This window comes from Ranitomeya imitator, chromosome 3 (genome assembly GCF_032444005.1).
Source record: "Ranitomeya imitator isolate aRanImi1 chromosome 3, aRanImi1.pri, whole genome shotgun sequence".
NCBI classification, from domain to species: domain Eukaryota; kingdom Metazoa; phylum Chordata; class Amphibia; order Anura; family Dendrobatidae; genus Ranitomeya; species Ranitomeya imitator.
The window spans coordinates 139,374,130-139,395,582 of NC_091284.1; the positions used below are offsets into that span (position 1 = coordinate 139,374,130).

The following is a 21,453-nucleotide window of genomic DNA, read 5'->3' on the forward strand; positions in this document are numbered from 1 at the left end:
CATTCCGCAGCATGTCACTTCTTTGTGCGGATTCCGCAGCGGTTTTACAACTGCTCAAATAGAAAATCGCAATTGTAAAACCGCAGTGAAATGCGCAGAAAAAAATGCGGTAAATCCGCCATAAATCCGCAGCGGTTTAGCACTGCGGATTTATCAAATCCGCAGCGGAAAAATCCGCAGAGGACCAGAATACGTGTGCACATACCGAAACCCTAACCCTACCCCTAACCCTACCCCTAACCCTAACCCTACCCTAACATTAGTGGAAAAAAAAAAGTCTTTATTTTTTTATTGTCCCTACCTATGGGGGTGACAAAGGGGGGGGTCATTTATTATTTTTTTTATTTTGATCACTGAGATAGATTATATCTCAGTGATCAAAATGCACTTTGGAGCGAATCTGCCGGCCGGCAGATTCGGCGGGCGCACTGCGCATGCGCCCGCCATTTTGGAAGATGGCGGCGCCCAGGGAGAAGACGGACGGGACCCCGGCAGGATCGGTAAGTATGATGGGGTGGAAGGGGACCACGGGGGGGGGGGGGGGACCGGAGCACGGGGGGGAGGGGAATCGGAGCGCGGCAGGCGTGGAACGGAGCACGGGGGGGCTGGAACGGAGCACGGGGGGTGGAACGGAACACGGGGGGGTGGATCGGAATGCAGGGGGGGTGATTGGAGCACGGGGGGTGATTGGAGCACGGGGGGAGCGGACAGGAGCACGGGGGGGAGCGGAGCACTGGATGGAGGGGAGCCGGAGCAGTGTACCGGCCAGATCGGGGGCCTGGGGGGGGCGATCGGTGGGGTGGGGGCACATTAGTATTTCCAGCCATGGCCGATGATATTGCAGCATCGGCCATGGCTGGATTGTAATATTTCACCAGTTATAATAGGTGAAATATTACAAATCGCTCTGATTGGCAGTTTCACTTTCAACAGCCAATCAGAGCGATCGTAGCCACGAGGGGGTGAAGCCACCCCCCCTGGGCTAAACTACCACTCCCCCTGTCCCTGCAGATCGGGTGAAATGGGAGTTAACCCTTTCACCCGATCTGCAGGGACGCGATCTTTCCATGACGCCACATAGGCGTCATGGGTCGGATTGGCACCGACTTTCATGACGCCTACGTGGCGTCATGGGTCGGGAAGGGGTTAACAAAAAGTGTGAAACAACTGAAAATATGTCTTATATTCTAGGTTCTTCAAAGTAGCCACCTTTTGCTTTGATGACTGCTTTGCACACTCTTGGCATTCTCTTGATGAACTTCAAGAGGTAGTCACTGGGAATGGTTTCACTTCACAGGTGTGCCCTGTCAGGTTTAATAAATACATTTTGGGGTCCATTTTCTCCTGTTACCCTTGGTAAAATAAAACAAAGTGAAAAAAAAAATTAAATGTTCATTTTTTTTAAAACATTCCAATCTACTTTTGGTCTGTACTGTCTATCTCCTTGAGTCATCCTAGTTGGATTTTTCTATAGCCCTGCAGCCTAGTCAACTGTTTCCAACTAATCTTGGTCTAGTTATCTCATATATATGATAAACACACAGGGCCTGCCAGATGATATAACCAGACCACAAACAATGTATAGTTCAAAATATATATTTTATTTATACAAAAAGGAATAAAAACATCCATATAATACCATTTCATAAATGTGGAAAAAATACCTCCGAACCAATGTCTGGTTTAAAGTGCGGTGCACATAAGCTAAACAACAACCCCTCTTGGGTACTGTATGGTAAATATAAATAACTTTATTCCTGGTTGTTGTTGCTTAATGATAAATCTCTAGGTCAGCCGGAAGCAAGACATTCAGTCAATTAACTTATCAATGTGTTAGCACAATTTACTTGAACGCCAGCCAATGAGGCTTGTATGGACCAATAGTACGTCAAGACTTGCTACCATAATAAAGCCTTTATATACCACTAATGACTAGAAATACAGGCAATGCTACCATATATTCGGCTAGCTAAGATGTAAAACAGAAGACCATAATTACCTCTATGCACACACACGAGACCAGCATATACCCCTACGCGCGTTTCGATATGTTCTTCCTCTGGGGGTGCCTGTATTTCTAGTCCTGTGTATACAATGTATTATTCTAAAATCTTCATAAATAAACTACATACATATTCTAGAATACCCGATGCGTTAGAATTGGGCCACCATCTAGTGGTATATAATCTGTCTTCTGCTTTGTGTTAAGCTCGGTCACACAGAAACAGTGTATATAATGCACCTTTTGTAGCCGTGGTGCCTCTAGCTGGGATCTTGCACTTCTCACTGAGCTGACGTGTCACACTGCGGAGCTCAGTCTGCACACTGTCTGCACACTGCACTTTAATTTTTGCCATTCTTTAAAATTGTTGAGATTTCAAATTCTCTGCCGATTTTTCTTTTATCCAGTTGGATTGATTGACCGATCAGACCAGCTGCATTGTTGCACTGCTGTCCTGAACTGTGCGCACTTTGATGTTACAAGTAGAGGCAGTTTTGCTTTGGGGTCACTGAAGCCCACGGAACCAGCTCCATAGCAGAGAGCTTGTAAGCACAGCACTCCGTGCCTAGGAGACTGGCCACCACTGATGAACTGCAGTGGTGACCTAGGTGTCCTCTATACAATGAGTCATAAATAATAAAATAACAAATCCTTAGATTCTTGAGAATGAAAAGCATTAATTAATAAGAAGTACATTTCAAAGTTGTTTTTAAAAGCACTTTGCAATTTTGCCCCTTTACAATGATGAGACAGCGTCTTTACATCTGTCAGCAGGTTTTTGTTATGCAATCTGAGAGCAGCATGATGTAGGGCAAGAGAGGCTGATTCCAGGGATATATCTCTTACTGGACTGCTTGGTGCTGTTGTGATAGAATCCCTGTTGTAGATGTAGCAGTGGTCAAACTGCTGAGCCCGGTATAACAGTGCCCACATCCCTGATTGCCAGTTTACTGTGTACAATGTATACTGTCAGCAAGCTGCCAATCAGGTGTGGAGGTGGGGTTACACAGATTAGCCTTACTGCCATGCATGTGAGACCTAGTCCGGCAGTGGTAATCTACTGATAATATTCTGGTTGTATTGAAACTGCAGCACACAGCCTAATAAGTGACACATCCATGGAATCAAGGTCTCTTATGTTGCTCACAGATTAAATAGCTTAAAACTGATGACAAATTCCCTTTAATAATAATCTTTATTTTTTAATAATAATCTTTATTTTTATATAGCGCTAACATATTCCGCAGCGCTTTAGAGTTTTGCACATATTATCATCACTGTCCCCGATGGGGCTCACAATCTAGAATGCCTATGAGTATATCTTTGGAATGTGGGAGGAAACCGGAGAACCCGGAGGAAACCCACGCAAACACGGAGAGAACATACAAACTCTTTGCAGATGTTGTCCTGGGTGGGATTAGAACCCAGGACTCCAGCGCTGCAAGGCTGCTGTGGTAACCACTGCGCCACCTTTAAGTGTATATTAGGAATGAGGAAATAAATTTGCAGGACCTGGTCCAGCAGCCAGGTCAATATTCAGGGGCTGCTGGGTGGGAGCCCTGCAAACTGCCTCCTACCTGCCTACATCCCTGTCCTGCCTGGCACACTACAACAATAACCTCTTTCAAGAATAGCTAATCAAAAGAAGAGTTGGGAATGTTGTCGACCGATCACACAACACTGACCTGTCTGCTGAACCAGTGTCCAATTTGCTCCCCTCTAGTGTATATTCATTCTCGTGTGAAGTTGAACAGTCAGGCAGGCCATATCCGCTGGTATGATTTACAATCACTTGCCCTTTAAATGGCAATTACTTAAAAAAATACCATTCTTTGGATGAATCCATCTAACCGGATCTTTCCACTAATAGTTACTAACAGCTTCTCCCCTTTCTGGATCTGTATCTGTCAATTTGCTTCCTAACAATAAGATCCATTGCACGTCTGTTAGATTAGCTATTCATCTGCATTATTTTCTGTGTCCTCCTGTAGTTCTTGTATGGCCATTCTGTAAGCAGCAGCATCTACTCATCCAGATCTACGGTAAAACCACCAATTATTTGCTTAGATTTCACTTGCTCTCATTATTGCACAATGGCTGTATACATAGATCCCTGGTGTTGACCCATACCTGCCTGAAATAGGTAAGTATACACGAGTCAATGTTGAAGTGCAAAAATAAATTCTCCATAATTGGCAGCCTTCAGTGAGTGATCAGAGTTATTGAAAAGAGTCTCCACTTTTTTTATAATTTCAATGAACCGAGTTGGGATTATATATTGCAGTTGAGTAATGGTTCGCCAGTTTAGTGGTTCGCCAGTTTAGTGGTTCGCCAGTTTAGTGGTTCGCCAGTTTAGTGGTTCGTCAGTTTAGTGGTTCGCCAGTTTAGTGGTTCGCCAGTTTAGTGGTTTGCCAGTTTAGTGGTTTGCCAGTTTAGTGGTTTGCCAGTTTACGCTGGGGAGGCATACTAAGATTTTGACCCTAGGCAAAAAGGTGAAATCAGATAATTGTGAAGCACTGAGATATGACGATGCCAAAATTTGGGAATGAGATTTTTTTTTTTTTTAAACTCCTGTGTTAAAATGAGGAGATGACTGTGCTCACAAATAAATGCTGCCTAGATTTTCCCCTTTTTAAGTACTTTATTACCGTATTCGATGTGCATAGAATGTACTGTGCCTTCATGTTCTTGTTTTTACAGGTACTCGCCTAAACCCTGAATTCGTAGGCTGCCTCTGAATGTATTTTTTGCATTGTGTCTGTTTTCACCGTGAAGGTGAATCATCATCTTTGTGGATTCCAGAGATTTACTGCTGCATTATGTTATCAGTTTATTCCTGAATTAATCTTGTATGTTGATGATTATTATATATTAATTGTGCAATTAATGCATATATGGCTATGAATTTCTGAATATTGAAGCCTCCTGAGGATTGTGCAAAGCCTCATGAAATGATAGTCCCATAAATTTAATTTTTCTTTTCCACTTTTTGGCTTAAACTTTTGAAGTAGAATGATAACGAAGAGTAGGAAAAAAATTGTTATTGATCTTTTCATGTTTTATTACAGAGATGCAGTAGTCCTTCGTCTCCTACGGGAACTCTGTCTCCTATTGCATCGTCTGGTCCACAGCTTGTTTGGGATGATCACCAAGGCCAGTGGCTCAGAAGAAGAAGGTTAGATGGAGCCATCAACAGGGTGCCTGTTGGTTTTTATGAAAAAGTGTGGAATCTTCTCCAGAAAGTAAGTTGTTTTTTTTTTTTTTAAATAGTGACAACATATTGTCCACTTGCACACAACCTATTGTATTTTTAGTCTTTTGCATAAATGGCTGATGCCTCTAGCGTCATATGCTTTATCTTATCACTTTGCTGTTTCATTCACTTTCAAAAATACCCTGCATGTTTTAATTAGAAGAAAGGAAAAGGGAATATCCAGCACGTCCATCCAGTGTAAGTAAAATATCCAAAATTTATTGAAGCATTTTAAAAAACACTGGGAGACAAAATATTCCCCAGTGTGCAACCTCTCCTGGCCACTACTCTGCATCCATTCTGAAGAATTGTGCATAAAGATTTGTCCTGATTGACTACAGGGAGATATTTAAGAATGATCTGTTTAATTTTATTGTACTGACTGCTATAAGCGGTAGAAAAAGTAATCTGCGTTTCAGGAGCGGCACTTGCATTTTCACTGTCAGAATACAATAAATCAGCACGTAGAATTTTGGAAACATGTCTGAATGCATGTCTTATATTAGATTGTTTATATCCCCTATCAAATAATCTATGAGAAATAAGATGACTTTCCTTGTGGAAACTTTCCTCACTAGAGCAAATTCTTCTCGCTCTCGTGAGCTCACCCCTAAGAATGGCATGAATGGTATGTCGAGGGTGTGCGCTTGAAGACATCAGGATTGTGTTTCCAGAATTGTCTTTTCTATAAAGAGAAGTATTAACCCTATGTGTTGTATTGCTGCCTGTAAGGAGCACATCCAAAAATGAAACCTTGTCCGATGGAATGCCACTGGTGAAACGCAGGTTACACTTGTTATTATTCAAATAGAGCATGAAATCAGAAAACTTAGTCACACCCCCTTGCCAAATTAGCAGAATATCATCCACAAATCTCCCATACCAATTAAGGTATGGGAGAAATGGATTATCATCTGTGAATATGTAGGTTTCTTCCCACCATGCCATAAATAAAACGGCTAAAGATGGGGAGAATTTAGACCCCATAGGAGCACCCATGGTCTGGATGAAGTACTCATTTTGAAACATAAAAAAATAATGCTTAAGTAAATAATGTTCCGGGGTCGTGGCCTCTTCTACCGGCGCGCCGGCCTCTAATTTAGGTCCCGGCTTCTGCCGGGGCCTACTTCCGGTACCGCGCTCCTCCACTTCCGGTCTCTTCGGGCGGGCTTTCTCCCGCCTGACAATCTCTTTTCTCCCCGCCCACCGGCGCCATCTTGGTGCTCCTGGGCCCATGATTTCTACGCCGCTGCTTAGCGCCACATCGCAGCAGGGCGCACGTTCCAGCGCCCTTTTCAGCGGTCTCCTGCGGTTCTTCCAGACTGCAGCCAGGCCCTTTCTTTCCCCAGCACACGTTTCCTCCGGCGGGGTCCCCTGCATCCTCCTTAGGTTGCCATCTCATTGCTGGTGCCCTGGACCTGTGCCATGATGCCGGTCGCAGCTACAGCCAGGAGCAGTCTGCAGGACCCTACTATTACTGTGAGTAGCTCTGCTATGCAGCCTATTACTCCCCTCTCCTGTTCCCCTAACCTTCGGACATCATTTAGTGGGTCTGCTCCCAGGCCTAACCCTATAAGGAGAGCGTCCCCGTCCTCCTGCTTCCTCTTGTCAGCTGCAGCAACTCCCTGTCCAGGAGTCCCTAACCCGGGTGAGGCCGAGACCGCTATCCCTGGGTGGGTTTTCCTTCTGTCTCAGTCTGGGGAGCACCACACCAGGATGTCACGACCTTGGTATCCGTTCCTGTCCGCAATCGCTAGTGGGTCACAGGATTCTCCGTCCAGCCTACAAGAGATACAGAACAGGGGGATACAGGGTGAACAGTCACACCTGCAATCCCACATTATGGACTATGAGTACGGCATGTACTGCCACCACGTATCTTTATAGATCCGACGGCAGGACCATGATCCTAGCACACAAGCGTGCTTAGATGTTCGGTCCCAGCTCCATTCCCCACCCACTCGCCCTCCAGAGCCTGTCGGTTGGAGGAGACCAGGACGTCCACCATCAACCCCATGGACGTCTGACACCTGTCTTTCCCGCTCCATCTTGCCCTCCGGTCTGGACCGGTGAGATCCCTCTTCCTGATCCTCCTCTCTATCGAGAGAGAGACGGGCTTCCTCGGTCATGTTTGCAGAGGAAGTTTCAGACTTGGATAGCCTTATTGATGCGATCAACCAGACCCTAAGCATCATGGATACCTCTACGGAACCCGCAGAATAGGCGGTTTTCGTTTAGACGGTCAAACCACTTTCCTGGACCTTTGCCCCACACACGCTGAACATGTGGTGGTACTTGCCAGGAGAAATGCGAGCCATACCAGATGCTTGCAGACAGGGAAGCGTCTCGGCATCCTATATCCCTTCTCTCCTGAGCTCATCGCTAACTGGACTGATTCCTCGGCAGGAAGCGGGCAATTCTGGACTCGTCAGTTCCCAGACTGTCTACCAGCTTGGCACGGGTTCCAAGGATACTTTTATAGAACCGCTGGAAAAATCAGCCTTTTGTAACGGCTGCTTCTACTTTGTGCCTCGGCCATTGCCTCTACCTGGGTCTCAGGGACCATAGATAGATGGACCAAACAGCCTTGTAAGAGCACCCCGCCTGAAGCTCCTCCGGGGGAGCTAGCCGACCTGATGGACCGGATTTCCTATGCAGGGAAATATTTGGTATCTGCCTCCCTAGATGCGCAGCTTGTGCAGCTCACGCATCCAGCATTATGGTGGCCATCCGACGGAATATTCGGCTCTACACACACACAGCCCTTCCGGGGGGCCTGTTTCTTTGGCTACATGAGGGAACAAATTATTAATGACGCCATGGGAGGCACGAGTTCCCTTTGTCCCTTCGCTGTTTTGCGGCGTCGGAAGATTCCTCTAGCTAACACAGACTGCGATCTCGTCTGGCTAGAGAAAAGGCTGTCCTTTAAGCCTATCCCTTCCCGGTGTGCCCGCAACTCCCATGGTTGGTCCACCAGGCCTAGACCTGGCAGATCTTCTTCGGCATAATAACTCGTGCTAACGGCCCAGCGTTTCTTCCAGTTTGGGCGGGCATCTCCTGCCTTTTTCAGGGATGTTTGGCTGGCTTCGGTGGAGGACGCCTAGATCAGGGAGGTGGTATCCTCTGGATACAAGATAGGGTTCGCTTAGCGGCCCGGAATCGCTTCTTTGAATCCCGCCCTCTAAAAATCCTCCTCTGATCTTGGGTTTCTTTGCGTCCATTACCTTCCTTCTTTGTTCGGAGGTTATTGTTTCCGTCCCACAGCAGGTACGCTTCCCAGGTTTCTATCCAAACCTGCTTGTAGTGCCGAAGAAGAGCGGCACAGTTCGACCCTTTCTGTCTCTGAACTTAGTGAACAGAAGGTTCCGCATGCGGCATTTCAGGATGAAGTTCCTCTGTTCAGTCCTGGCTTCCATGGACCCACAGGATTTCCTGTGCTACACGGATATCCAAGAGGCCTTGCTCCATGTCCTGATTTTCCTTGATGATCAGGGGCCTTAGTGCTCATTCCATACCTTGAAGTAATCCTCATCAAGCCTCTGCCCCTCTCTCAGGCCCCGAGGGTCTGACCATCGTCCTAGACTCCCTGTCCTGTTTCTGGTGGCTGGCCAACAGAACAAAGTCTTGTCTTGTTCCGAGTCAGCGTCTCGTCCTCTTAGGCATGTTGTTCGACATCGCTAGGGGTTTTTCTTCTTGAGAAGCGGGCAATTCTCCATACAGAGTTCGCTCTCTGCAGGGCCCTCGGCTGCCTTCCTTCCGTTCAGCTACGACGGTCCTGTGAGGCATGGTGACAGCTCCGTAAGCGTTCTCTTTTGCGCGGTTCCACTTGGGACTACTTCAGCAGGCCATCCTTCCTCAGTGGGACACGTCTGTGCTGTCTCTGGACCCTCCAATCCGACTTTCCATCAGATTCTAATAGCCTCTCAACTGGTGGCTGTCATCCCCTCTCATTCCTCATGTCCGGTCCTCCCCAAGGCAGGTGGTGATGACGGTCACCAGCCTTCCCGGCTGGGGTGCGTTTTCTCGCCATCCGTCATTGAAGGGGGCGTTGGTCGGAGCAAGGGTCCTCTCCGCCGATCGACACCATTGAGAGAGGGGCCTTTCTTCTATCCCTGAGTCACTGGGAAAGGCTTCTCAGACGTCTGCCAGTCAGAATCCAGACGTCCAATGCCTCGGCTGTGGCTTATGTCAATCGCCAGGGAGGGAATCAGTCTCTTGGCTATGGCGGAGGTATCCAGGATCCTCTGGGCAGAGGCGACGGTTTCAGCACTATCCGCAGTGTATATCCCTGGCGTGGACAACTAGGCCGCAGTGTTTTTTCTGCCGCGAGGGCCTTGCGGCAGGACAGGGGTCCCGACTCAGGAGGTCTTCCTTCAAATTTTCCTTGGATGAGGAACTCCGGACACGGATCTCCTGGCGGCCCGACTGCTTAGGAAGAGTCCACCGTTTTGTTTCCAACTCCGCAATCCTCTTGTTGTGGATACCGATACCTTGACCATTCCTGGGTCGCCATTTGTACTTACCTTTCTGTTCCTCCCTCCCCTTTCTTCCCAGACTGTTGAAGATCTATGCGGAGGGGGTGCCGGTCATTCTGACTGCACCAGATTGGCCCAGAAGGTCTGGTTCGCTGAGATCGTTTATCTCCTCGCGGACTCTCACTGGAGGCCCCAGTTAGGTCAGATCTTCTGTACTAGGGACCCATCTGCCGCAGAATTCTTGGTGTCTCAGGTTAACAGCTTTGCTGTTGAAACCTTCCTTTTTGGCCGTTCTCTCTAGGTGGGACTTGATGCTGGCCTTGCCCTTAGTTTTCTGAAGGGTCAGATAGCAACCCTTTCCATCCTTTTTCTGAAGTCCCTTTTCAGAGGTCCTTTGCTACTGGCTATCACGGTACGAAGATTTATATCCGTCCCGTTCTCAGATCAGGACCTTTCTTCAGTAGCGCATGCGGCTCCCTCGTACCACACTTCCGTGGATCCCTGGGACCTCAGTCTTGTTCTGGAGGCTCAGTGGACTTTCTCCCTTGAGCCTCTCCATGAGCCTCACTGTCTGCTCTGTCCTGCAAGGTGGCTTTGCTGGTGGCCATCTCCACGCATCTCGGAGTTGGTGGCTCTCTCCTATCGCCCCTTTCTTGGTTTTTCACCAGGATAGGGTAGTTTTACGGCCTTCGTCGCCTTTTCTTCCCAGGGTGGTGTCCTCCTTTTACTTGAATAAGATCATCCTTCCCACCTTTGTCCTGCTCCGATCGATTCTCTGGGGCATTCTCTGAACAGGCTAGACCTGGTCAGGGCGGTGAGGATCTATTTGTGTAGGGCCGCCTTCTTTAGGAAGAAGGTCTGTCCTTTGTCATTCCAGACGGTACGCCAAGAGGCCTGCCGGCTTCCAAGGTTATGATTGTTCTCTGGATCAGACCTGCCATTCTGGAGGCTCACCGGATCAAGAACAGAGTGACTCCTCCCTCTGCTCCGGGCAGTGGGCACCTCCTGGGCGGTACACCATGGGGCATCCGCCCTACATCTTTGCTAGGTGGAAACCTAGTGTTCCGGTCACTCCTTTGCCAAGGGGTTATAAGCTCCATACCTACGCTTCGGCAGTTGCCAGCCTAGGCGGAAGGATCTTGCAGGCGGCAGTGGTGATTCCTCCGACCTGAATGGAGTTTTTCTGCTGTTCCCACCCCAGGGACTGCTTTGGGACGTCCCATGGTTCCTGTGTCCCCCAATGAAAGGCGATAGAGAAAACAGGATTTTTGGTTGCTTACCGTAAAATCTGTTTCTCGGAGCCTTCATTGGGGGACACAGCACCCTCCCAAGTTGAACAGCTCTGTTTACTATATACGTTTGAGTTCTTTGAACACTCTTTGAGTGTTTGAAACTGTTGATCTGTGAAGCGCCGTGGAGTTTGTTGGCGCTATATAGATAAAGTTTATTATTATTATATTATTATTCTTTCTCTTTTACACGTTGCTTCTCCTACTGCTTTCTCACTAACTGAATATCCTACTTCTTGTCGGTAGGGTGTACACTGCAGAGGAGGAGCTGACTTTTTTATTTGCATAGTGTCAGCCTCCTAGTGGCAGCAGCATACACCCATGGTTCCTGTGTCCCCCAATGAAGGCTCCGAGAAACAGATTTTACGGTAAGCAACCAAAAATCCTGTTTTTGTCTCCCAGTATGGTGCGCCAGAAAAAAACTCCCACATCATGGTTATCAATAAAAGGTTTTTTTAAATGTTCTGGCAACAGATGTAATGTCTGCCAATTTGCAGACAACAAAAGAACTACTTTTTCCTCGAATCACAATGTTACTTATAATATAAAATCATTTATTAATTGTGATTCTGACCACGTCATATACTGCATAAAATGTAAGGCTTGCAACATTTGCTATATAGGTTACACCACAAGGAAAATCAAAAAAAGAATTTCAGAACACATAGCAAATATAAATAACAATAATTCAGGCTATTCTGGGGCTACGAAACATTTTATTTCTGTACATAAAGGAGACCTATCAGATTTTTCATTTTTTGGCATAGAAAGGGTTAGTCAGTCACCTAGAGGTGGAGATTGGAAGAAACAATTAGCACTGCGGGAAGCCTTTTGGATTCTGACGTTAGACACTAAACATCCACACGGTATGAATTACAGGAATGACCTTTTTTACATATATTGAACTAACAGATAGATCTTCCGGCAATTTAAAGTATATATTTATGCAATTTCAGTGTATTTGAAATAGGAGAAAAAAGTCTTGTTATGTGTGTTTAGCTGCAGCCTTTTTCAATGCAATTGATTGCTATGTCTGTGATTGGTTCCTTGCTATATATAAACCTGTTCATCTATATGGTATTAGTTCCTATGACTAAGGGCGCCGTGGTGCGCCAGAAACGCGTCAGGCAGAGAGAGTCTCCCTCTCTCTTTTTTTAATATTGTTTTTTAAAATGCTTCAATAAATTTTGGATATTTTACTTACACTGGATGGACGTGCTGGATATTCCATTTTCCTTTCTTCTACTTCAGCTGAAATCACCAGCAGGTACGGCACCCACCAGCTACATTCATTTGCAACGGCTTACAGATGCATATCTCGGCGTGTCAAGCTCCTAACCTTCCCTCTCCCCCCCCTCCTCTTTTCTTGCATGTTTTAATTAGTTATTCTCAACATGTGTCTTCAGCCGCAGAGAGCTCTCCACTCTCTTTGCTTCCTTGCTGTTGGGGGGTGGGTGATCATTGAGTGGCAGTTCTGGTCAGTATCATTTTGCTGAGCTTATCATGCTACTGTGATATACTCAGTGCTTGTTCTGAAGTCTATACGGTTATCACTGGTTTTGGATTTGAAGAGAAAACCTTGATATTTCTGTGCTGCTGATGAGTAGATTGAAGATCCAACGCCAGGAGTTAGTATAAATGCATTTTTTAATCTACACGTTTCGAAGTACGCACATTTCTTCTTCAGGATATAACCACATTCAACTCATCAGCAGCTTGGAAATATCCACGTTTTCACTCTCAAATCCATTGTATCGGTCGTCCGACCTGTGGATTTGTGCCAGCTGGAGTTTTTCTACATATATATATAGAGAGAGAGATATATATATATAGAGAGAGAGAGAGATATATATACCTATACCCGCTGGAGGTGGGTATAGGCTATTATTTTACATGGGGGAATATGGTGATTGAGAATATATATATATACCTATACCCGCTGGAGGTGGGTATAGGCTATTATTTTACATGGGGGAATATGGTGATTGAGAAGTTGTTGTCCGAGTATTCCTGACACCTTTAATGGGCGGGAGAGAAGAAACTGGGATCTCAGGAGTTAACTCTATAGCCTGGAATATAGCTCAGTGACAGTTTCCTTGCCAACGAGCTGTAAACTCTGTAAGACAAAAGCTCTCATAGTAGGAGAATGACAGCAGATAGGAAAAACATTCAATTTCCAAATTTCTTATTTTCATGCTGCCTAACTAACCATACACATTTCATAACATTACAATAACTATTTAAAAGCAATACAAGAGCCAGTATAAATCAGGCGTACACCTCAGGTACAAATGTTTTTTTATCAAAGTATTCCACACAGACACCAGTACCAAATATACATATGTGCCTTGTACATTAAGATATGATTGCTGATGATATAAACAGCTTAGCCTTTTTACTTTAGCTATAGGTAAACAGGAATGTTATTATTGATGTGTATCGGTTTGTGTATCCTTTTTACATTTACAAAATGTTTTATCTTTTTCTTCTCTTTATTATTTTTTTCAGTGCCATGGTTTGTCTATTGATGGCTACGTACTTCCATCTTCAAGCACAAGAGAGGTATTGCCAAATATTTATTGGCCATAAAGTATGCCAAAATCAAATGTATTACAAGTGCATTGTACACTGATCAGCCACTGACCTGTGAAGAGAAGAACTTGATAATCTTGTGATCTGTCAAGCATGGAAATATGAAAAATAGCCAAAAGTAAAATGGAAATAGCTTTGGCAAGTGCCCTAATTGTGTGTTGGATGACTGGGTTAGAGCTTCTCCTTGTGATGTAGTATTCCATATTATTATTATTATTATTATTATTATTATTTATTATAGAGCCATTTATTCCATGGCACTTTACATGTGAGGAGGGGTATACATAATAAAAACAAGTACAATAATCTTGAACAATACAAGTCACAACTGGTACAGGAGGAGAGAGGACCCTGCCCGCAAGGGCTCACAATCTACAAGGGATGGGTAAGGATACAGTAGGTAAGGATAGAGCTGGTTGTTCAGTGGTTTGATCGATCGGTGGTTACTGCGGGTTGTAGGCTTGCCGGAAGAGGTAGGTCTTCAGGTTCTTTTTGAAGGTTTCGATGGTAGGTAAAAGTCTGATATGTTGTGGTAGAGAGTTCCAGAGTAGGGGTGATGCGCGAGAGAAATCTTGTATGCGATTGTGGGAAGAGGAGATAAGAGGGGAGTAGAGAAGGAGATCTTGTGAGGATTGGAGGTTGCGTGTAGGTAAGTATCGGGAGAAGAGGTCACAGGTGAATGGAGGAGACAGGTTGTGGATGGCCTTGTATGTCATGCTTAGGCTTTTGAACTGGAGTCTCTGGGTAATGGGGAGCCAGTGAAGGGATTGACAGAGGGGAGAGGCCGGGGAATAGCGGGGGGACAGGTGGATTAGTTGGGCAGCTGAGTTTAGAATAGTTTGGAGGGGTGCGAGAGTGTTAGAGGGGAGGGGGAGGCCACAGAGCAGGAGGTTACAGTAGTCGAGGCGGGAGATGATGAGGGCATGGACTAGGGTTTTTGCAGATTCTTGGTTTAGGAATGTACGGATCCGTAAAATATTTTTGAGTGGAAGGCGGCAGGAAGTGGAAAGGGCTTGGATATGCGGTTTGAAGGAGAGATTGGTGTCAAGGATTACCCCAAGACAGCGAGCTTGTGGGACTGCGGAGAGTGGGCAGCCATTTACTGTAATGGATAGGTTCGTTGGGGGGGGGGTTGCATGAGATGGGGGAAAGACAATGAATTCTGTTTTGTCCATGTTACGTTTTAGAAATCTAGCGGAGAAGAAGGATGAAATAGCGGATAGACATTGAGGGATTCTAGTTAGTAGGGTGGTGATATCTGGTCCAGAAATGTAGATCTGTGTGTCATCAGCATAGAAATGATACTTACTGAAAATCGTGAGATTCTATGAGCTGTCCCAGGCCAAAAGTGTAAATGGAGAAGAGCAGGGGCCCTAGAACTGAACCTTGCGGGACTCCGACAGATAGGGGGCGAGGTGAGGAGGTGGTGTGTGAATGGGAGACGCTGAATGTTCGGTCTGTTAGGTATGACGAGATCCAGGATAGGGCCAAGTCTGTGATGCCAAGGGATGAGAGGGTCTGTAGTAATAGGGAATGGTCCACTGTGTCAAAGGCAGAGGACAGGTCCAGGAGGAGGAGGATAGAGTAGTGTTGCTTGCTCTTGGCGGTTGATAGGTTATTGGTGACCTTAGTTAGGGCAGTTTCAGTGGAGTGGTGTGACCGGAAGCCTGATTGTAAGCGGTCGAAGAGGGAGCAGGAAGATAGATGGGAGGACAGTTCAAGATGGACGTGGTGTTCCAGTAGTTTTGAGGCATAAAGGAGAAGTGATATAGGGCGATGGCTAGATACAGAGGATGGGTCAAAAGAGGGCTTTTTGAGGATAGGTGTGATTGAGGCATGTTTAAAGCTTGAGGGGAAAACGCCAGTTGTTAGTGATAGGTTGAAGAGATGGGTTAGAGTTGGGATGAAGACTGTGGCGAGGTTTGGGATGAAGTGGGAAGTCAAGTGCACAGGTGGTGAAATGCGATCTTGAGAGTAGAGTGGAGAGTCGATCTTCTGTAATGGTGGAGAAGTTGGTTTTGGAGGTGGAGGGCTGGGTAGTTGGGAGGAAGGGCTCTGGGGGTTGTCGACTAAAACTGTCTCTGATGTTCTCAATCTTCTGCTTGAAAAATGAGGCAAAGTCTTCAGCTGAGATGGGTGGGGAGGGAGGAGGTGCTGGGGGAAGGAGGAGAGAGTTGAAGGTGTTGAATAACTGTTTAGAGTTGTGAGACAGGGAGGATATGATAAATGAGAAGTTGGTTTGTTATGCTGTGGTCTTGAAAGTAGTGAGGGACTGTTTGAACGCGATGAAGTGCTCGTTGGAGTGGGATCTTTTCCATCTCCACTCAGCAGCCCTGGAAGCTCGCCTCCATATGGTCAGTAGTTAGCAATTTTCAAAAGTGATCCAAAGAAGAACAATCAGTGAAACGGCTTAAGGATTATGGGAACCCCAGGTCATAGATGTGTATGGAAAGTGCAGGCTAGCCCACCTGGTCCCATCTTACCATTGTAGTACACATTGCTAAATGACTTTTCTTTTTAGTCTTGTGGTAACGGTAGCCATTTTTTGTGCAAAATTCTTCCTCTTTGTGAATTTTGCGCAAAATTAAAGTTGCTATTTTTTTGTATTTTTTAGGCTATGTGCACACGTTCAGGATTTCTTGCAGAAAGTTCCTGAGCAAAACAGGACATTTTCTGCAAGAAATCCGCATGCGTTTTTTACGTGTTTTTTTACCGCATTTTTGGCGCGTTGTTTTTGCAGATTTTTCCGGAGTTTCCCAATGCAATAATATAGTTGGAAATCTGCAAAAAATCCACAAAATTAATGAACATGCTGCGTTTTTTACCGCAATGTGTTTTTTTTTGCGAAAAAAACGCATCATGTGCACAAAAATTGCGGAATGCATTCTAAATGATGGGATGCATAATGTATGTGGTTTTTTTTGCATTTTATAGCGAAAAAATGCGAAAAAACACGAAAAATCTGCTACGTGTGCACGCAGCCTTATATCATGTACCCTTTTTTGTGCCTCTTTACAGCAAAAAGTCACGTAATCTTTTAAAATGTTGCAGGTTAATATTTTTACCCTGCAAAAATAAAATTTGACAATTGAAGAGCCATTGCTCAAAAATGTTGCGACATCGTAAAAAGTTGTAATTCATGAATTGGGCAAATACATCAGGACTTCCACTTACACCAATAGGACGTGAATTGTGACCCAGTAGTAGGTGCTGTAGGATGCTGCTTTGTATGAAAACATTTCTGAACTTCATCAAGCATTGCAACTGGGCCAACATTAGGAGTTAGTGATGGTCCCAAAGGTTAGTTCAAACCAACAAGATGTTGTTGCCATATACCATCAATATGTCATCAGTGTTTATGATGATACCATTAAACATGGCAGCTGTAACAGAAAGGCATTTGCTCCGCGCTTGTCATTTTCCGCAGAAGCGATATTTTGTTTTCAGTCTTTGTAAATATTTACTTAAAATGACTTTTCTTCCTATCAGATGACTGCTTGTGAAATCAAATTTGCGGTACACGTGGAGTCTGTCCTCAACCATGTTCCTCAGCCGGAGTACAGACAGCTGCTGGTGGAGGCCATACATGTGCTCACACTGGTGTCAGACATGGACATTGAGAGCATTGGCGGTGTCATCCTTGTGGATCGCATTGTGCACATGGCAAGCGACCTGTTTCTTCAGGACCAGGTATGGATGGCTTTCTTTAGGAAACTTCTTGGATATAAATCATTGGACTGTTCTATTTTTTATTAAGATGCCAGGTGATCTCTGTTGGGATCTATGAAAGCGATGGATGTATGTGTATGACCCGTACCGCTGTACGAAAACCGCTGCCACTTGAATCTGTTTGCTCACCTGTTCGATGCTCACCAGTACTGTAGGTGGGATTCATAAGCGTCACAATAATGGCAGACATGTGGGCTTTTAGTAGACAACTTATGTGTCCTGCAATTGTATTGGGAGGGGATATTGATGGATGTTGTCCCTTTTTGCTTCAATTCATTTAAATACCGCTTTCTCAATTGACAACAGCATCTAAGATCTTAAGTCGTTGTGATCAAGCCTAGCTCCTATAGCAGCAATTACTCTCTAGAGCCGGCTGTATAACACTGTCAGCACCCGTGATGTATGGACTGGGCTGTTTCTGAGCCCACTCCATACAGTTAGTGTGCACATATGCTTTAAAGGGGATGTTCACTACCGGGCCATGCTCTTCACAATCACCATATTTCCCCTTCAAAATAACGGCCAGTACAAACCACCAATGGCAACTGATCTCTCGGAGCTTGTGTGACGTTATGTTACGTGATACTTGTAGCCAATTGGCTGCTTCAGTCGCACTTTCTTCTGCCGTAATTGGATGCCAGTGTTGTTTGAAAGAAGTGAGTGAAAAGGCCCATTAGCAGCCGCTGATACGCTGCATAGGGGAATATGGTGATTGAGAAAGGGTTGGCCAAGAAGTGGAAAACCCCTTTAAATGTATGCAGCATGTTGCCAAGACCCCTTTATTTCAATATATTTCATGCATAGTCCACTTTTCACTCACTTATTCCTGCTTTAAAAAAAAAAAGAAGATAAATGCCTATCATTATCCTGCATTGTTTCAAATCATTTGTTTTTTTTTATTTACTCGTGTAAAAACCCTATGGGAAGAATGTAAAAAAGCCTCACCTAGAACATGTTAAATTTGTAAAATAAAGGCTGAGAAAAATAGAAAACTCACCCAAGGTCTTAAAGCAAGCCAAAAAAATCCTGCATTGTTGGACGATAGTGATGGGGGAAGTATACTCGTTGCTCCAGTGTCCTCCGAGTATTTGTTAGTGTTCGGAGATTAAGTTTTCCTTGCCTCAACAGCATGATTTACCGCTATTAGCCAGCTTGATTACATGTGGGGATTCCCTAGCAACCAGGTAACCCCCACATGTACTCAACCTGGCTAATACGGTAGCTGTAAATCATTCAGCTGAGGCGATGAAAACTAAATCTCCAAGCACTAAAAAATACTCAGATCACCCAAGCGTGCTTGGGAAAACCCGAGCAACAAGTACACTCGCTCATCACTATTGGACGGTCATTTCATACTCTTTCTTTTTCATTTTTTTTATTATTGATTATAGCCATCATCTCACTGCAGAGTTTTTTGTGCAAAAAAAGTGGCTAAAATAGCAGTATTTTTGCATAGATTGCTGGAAGAAGTTGCTAGCACTTGTCTCTCTGTTCTTGCTTTCCTGCATGTCATAAAAGCAGGAGCACAATGGCAGGGACAGTGCATGATGGGAATGACAGGAAATTAAGTTCTAGCACCTATTTAAATTAAATTTTAATTTATTGTCTTGTGACAGCAAGTCAAGCACATGTAAATTACAAATTAATATTGATTGAACTCTCCTGATATTGATAGAAGTACTCTTCCATAAATCCAGTCTGGTCTGGGTGTATTATGTCCAATATTACTGTATTTAACCTGGTGGCTAAAATTTTAGTAAAAATCTTATAATCTACATTAACTAATTAAATAGGACGGTAAGATCCACATTCTAAGGGGTCCTTCCCTTCTTTTTTTAAAACTGTAATATTTGCTTCATAATAGGAATCCGGCAAAGAACCCCCCTCCCATATCCCCTGAAATACTTTCAAAAGGATTGGTACCAAAGTATCTCGATATTTTCTATACATCTCTATGGGGAAACCATCTGGGCCGGGCGCCTTACCAGAAGCCATATCTGTTATGACCTTATTTATCTCATCAAGAGTAAAGTCTGCATGTAAAAAAGCTTGTTGTGTAGGACTCAGTGTAGGGAACTCTGTCAGATAAATAGTTTAGGCATTCCAAAGTATCAGAGTCCCCTTTGGAACTATATAACTCTTTATAGAAGTCATAAAAGCATTGAAGTATGTCGTCTGTCGAAGTTACTATTGAATCGTCTGGTTTCCGGATTTTAAGTATAGTATTAGTTGTAGTATGTTGGCGCACCATAAATGCTAAAAGTTTACTGGACTGGTTTCCCAGTTCAAACTATGCCTGTTTAGTAAAAAACAGCTTACATTTAGATTTGGTGTCAGCATACTGACTATGTAATCTATGAGAATGTAACCACTCAGCTCTGTTTTCGCTTGTCTGATTAGCTATGTAAGCCGCCTCCGAGTCCTTCAGTCGCTTCTCCATGTCATCATCTTCCCTTGAAGTCAAGTGCTTAATATAAGAGATTGTAGAGGATAAACATCCTCTCAGATATGCTTTAAGAGCGTCCCAAAAAATGTTAATATTTTGCGGCATTGGGTGGGATGTAATGAAACAGTCGAGTTGGTCTATAGTTCTGTCCTCAGGGCCTATTAACTTCAGCCAAAATGGATTTAATTTCCATGTCGTGGTATTCTTTATCTGACCAAACCTATAGTCATGGCCAAAAGTATTAACACCCCTGCAATTCTGTCAGAAAATATTCAGTTTCTTCCTGAAAATGATTGCAAACACAAATTATTTGGTATTATCTTCAATTAATTTGTCTTAAATGAAAAAACACAAAAGAGAATGAAGCAAAAAGCAAAACATTGATCATTTCACACAAAACTCCAAAAGTGGGCCAGACAAAAGTATTGGCACCCTCAGCCTAATACTTGGTTGCGCAACCTTTAGCCAAAATAACTGCGACCAATCGCTTCCGGTAACCATCAATGAGTTTCTTACAATGCTCTGCTGGAATTTTAGACCATTCTTCTTTGGCAAACTGCTCCAGGTCCCTGATATTTGAAGGGTGCCTTCTCCAAACTGCCATTTTTAGTTCTCTCCACAGGTGTTCTATGGGATTCAGGTCTGGACTCATTGCTGGCCACCTTAGAAGTCTCCAGTGCTTTCTCTCAAACCATTTTCTAGTACTTTTTGAAGTGTGTTTTGGGTCATTGTCCTGCTGGAAGACCCATGACCTCTGAGGGAGACCCAGCTTTCTCACACTGGGCCCTACATTATGCTGCAAAATTTGTTGGTAGTCTTCAGACTTCATAAAGCCATGCACACGGTCAAGCAGTCCAGTGCCAGAGGCAGCAAAGCAACCCCTGTCACATGATCGCTCCCATGTAGCTGAGCCGATCGAGTTGTGCCAGCTTGGCAAAAGTAAAAAAAAAAAGTTTAAATATATGTGAAAAAAATATAAAAGTTTAAATCGCCCTCAAAATAAAACAATAAAAAAATCAAACCTACACATATTTTGTATCGCCGCGTTCAGTCGCCCGATCAATCAATAAAAAAAGGGATTAACCTGATCGCTAAATGGCATAGCGAGAAAAAAAAAATTAGAAACTCCAGAATTACGGGGGGTTTTTTTGTCGCAGCGGCATTGCATTAAAATGCAATAACGGCCGATCAAAAGAACGTATCTGCACCAAAATGGTATCATTAAAAACATCAGCTCAGCACGCAAAAAATAAGCCCTCACCCGACCCGAGATCACAAAAAATGGAGACACTACAGGAATCGGAAAATGGCGCAAATTTATTTTTTTTTGTTAGCAAAGTTTGGAATTTTTTTTTCACCACTTAAATAAAAAAGAACCTAGACATGTTAGGTGTCTATTAACTCGTAATGACCTGAATAATCATAATGGCAGGTCAGTTATAGCATTTAGTGAACCTAGTAAAAAAGCCAAACAAAAAAACAAGTGTGGAATTGCACTTTTTTTGCTATTTCTCCGCACTTGGAATTATTTTTTCCGTTTTCTAGTACACAACATGGTAAAACCAATGATGTCGTTCAAAAGTACAACTCGTCCCGCAAAAAATAAGCCCTTACATGGCCATATTGATGGAAAATAAAATAAAAAAGTTATGGCTCTGGGAAGGAAG

At 44.3% G+C, this 21,453-nt stretch overlaps 1 protein-coding gene across 4 annotated transcripts in view; it reads left to right on the plus strand.

Annotated features, from left to right (window-relative positions):
- The window catches only part of PHKA2 (phosphorylase kinase regulatory subunit alpha 2), a 144,284-nt gene that overhangs the window by 120,250 nt on the left and 2,581 nt on the right, over positions 1-21,453 (plus strand). For 3 of the 4 annotated variants that reach the window (XM_069761524.1, XM_069761523.1, XM_069761522.1), the window contains 4 exons: positions 3,994-4,044; positions 5,071-5,244; positions 13,528-13,581; positions 17,101-17,301. In XM_069761524.1, the coding sequence (XP_069617625.1) occupies positions 3,994-4,044; positions 5,071-5,244; positions 13,528-13,581; positions 17,101-17,301 (480 nt within the window). The remainder of the gene's footprint in view (positions 1-3,993; positions 4,045-5,070; positions 5,245-13,527; positions 13,582-17,100; positions 17,302-21,453) is intronic. The other variant, XM_069761525.1, reaches the window with a different exon arrangement.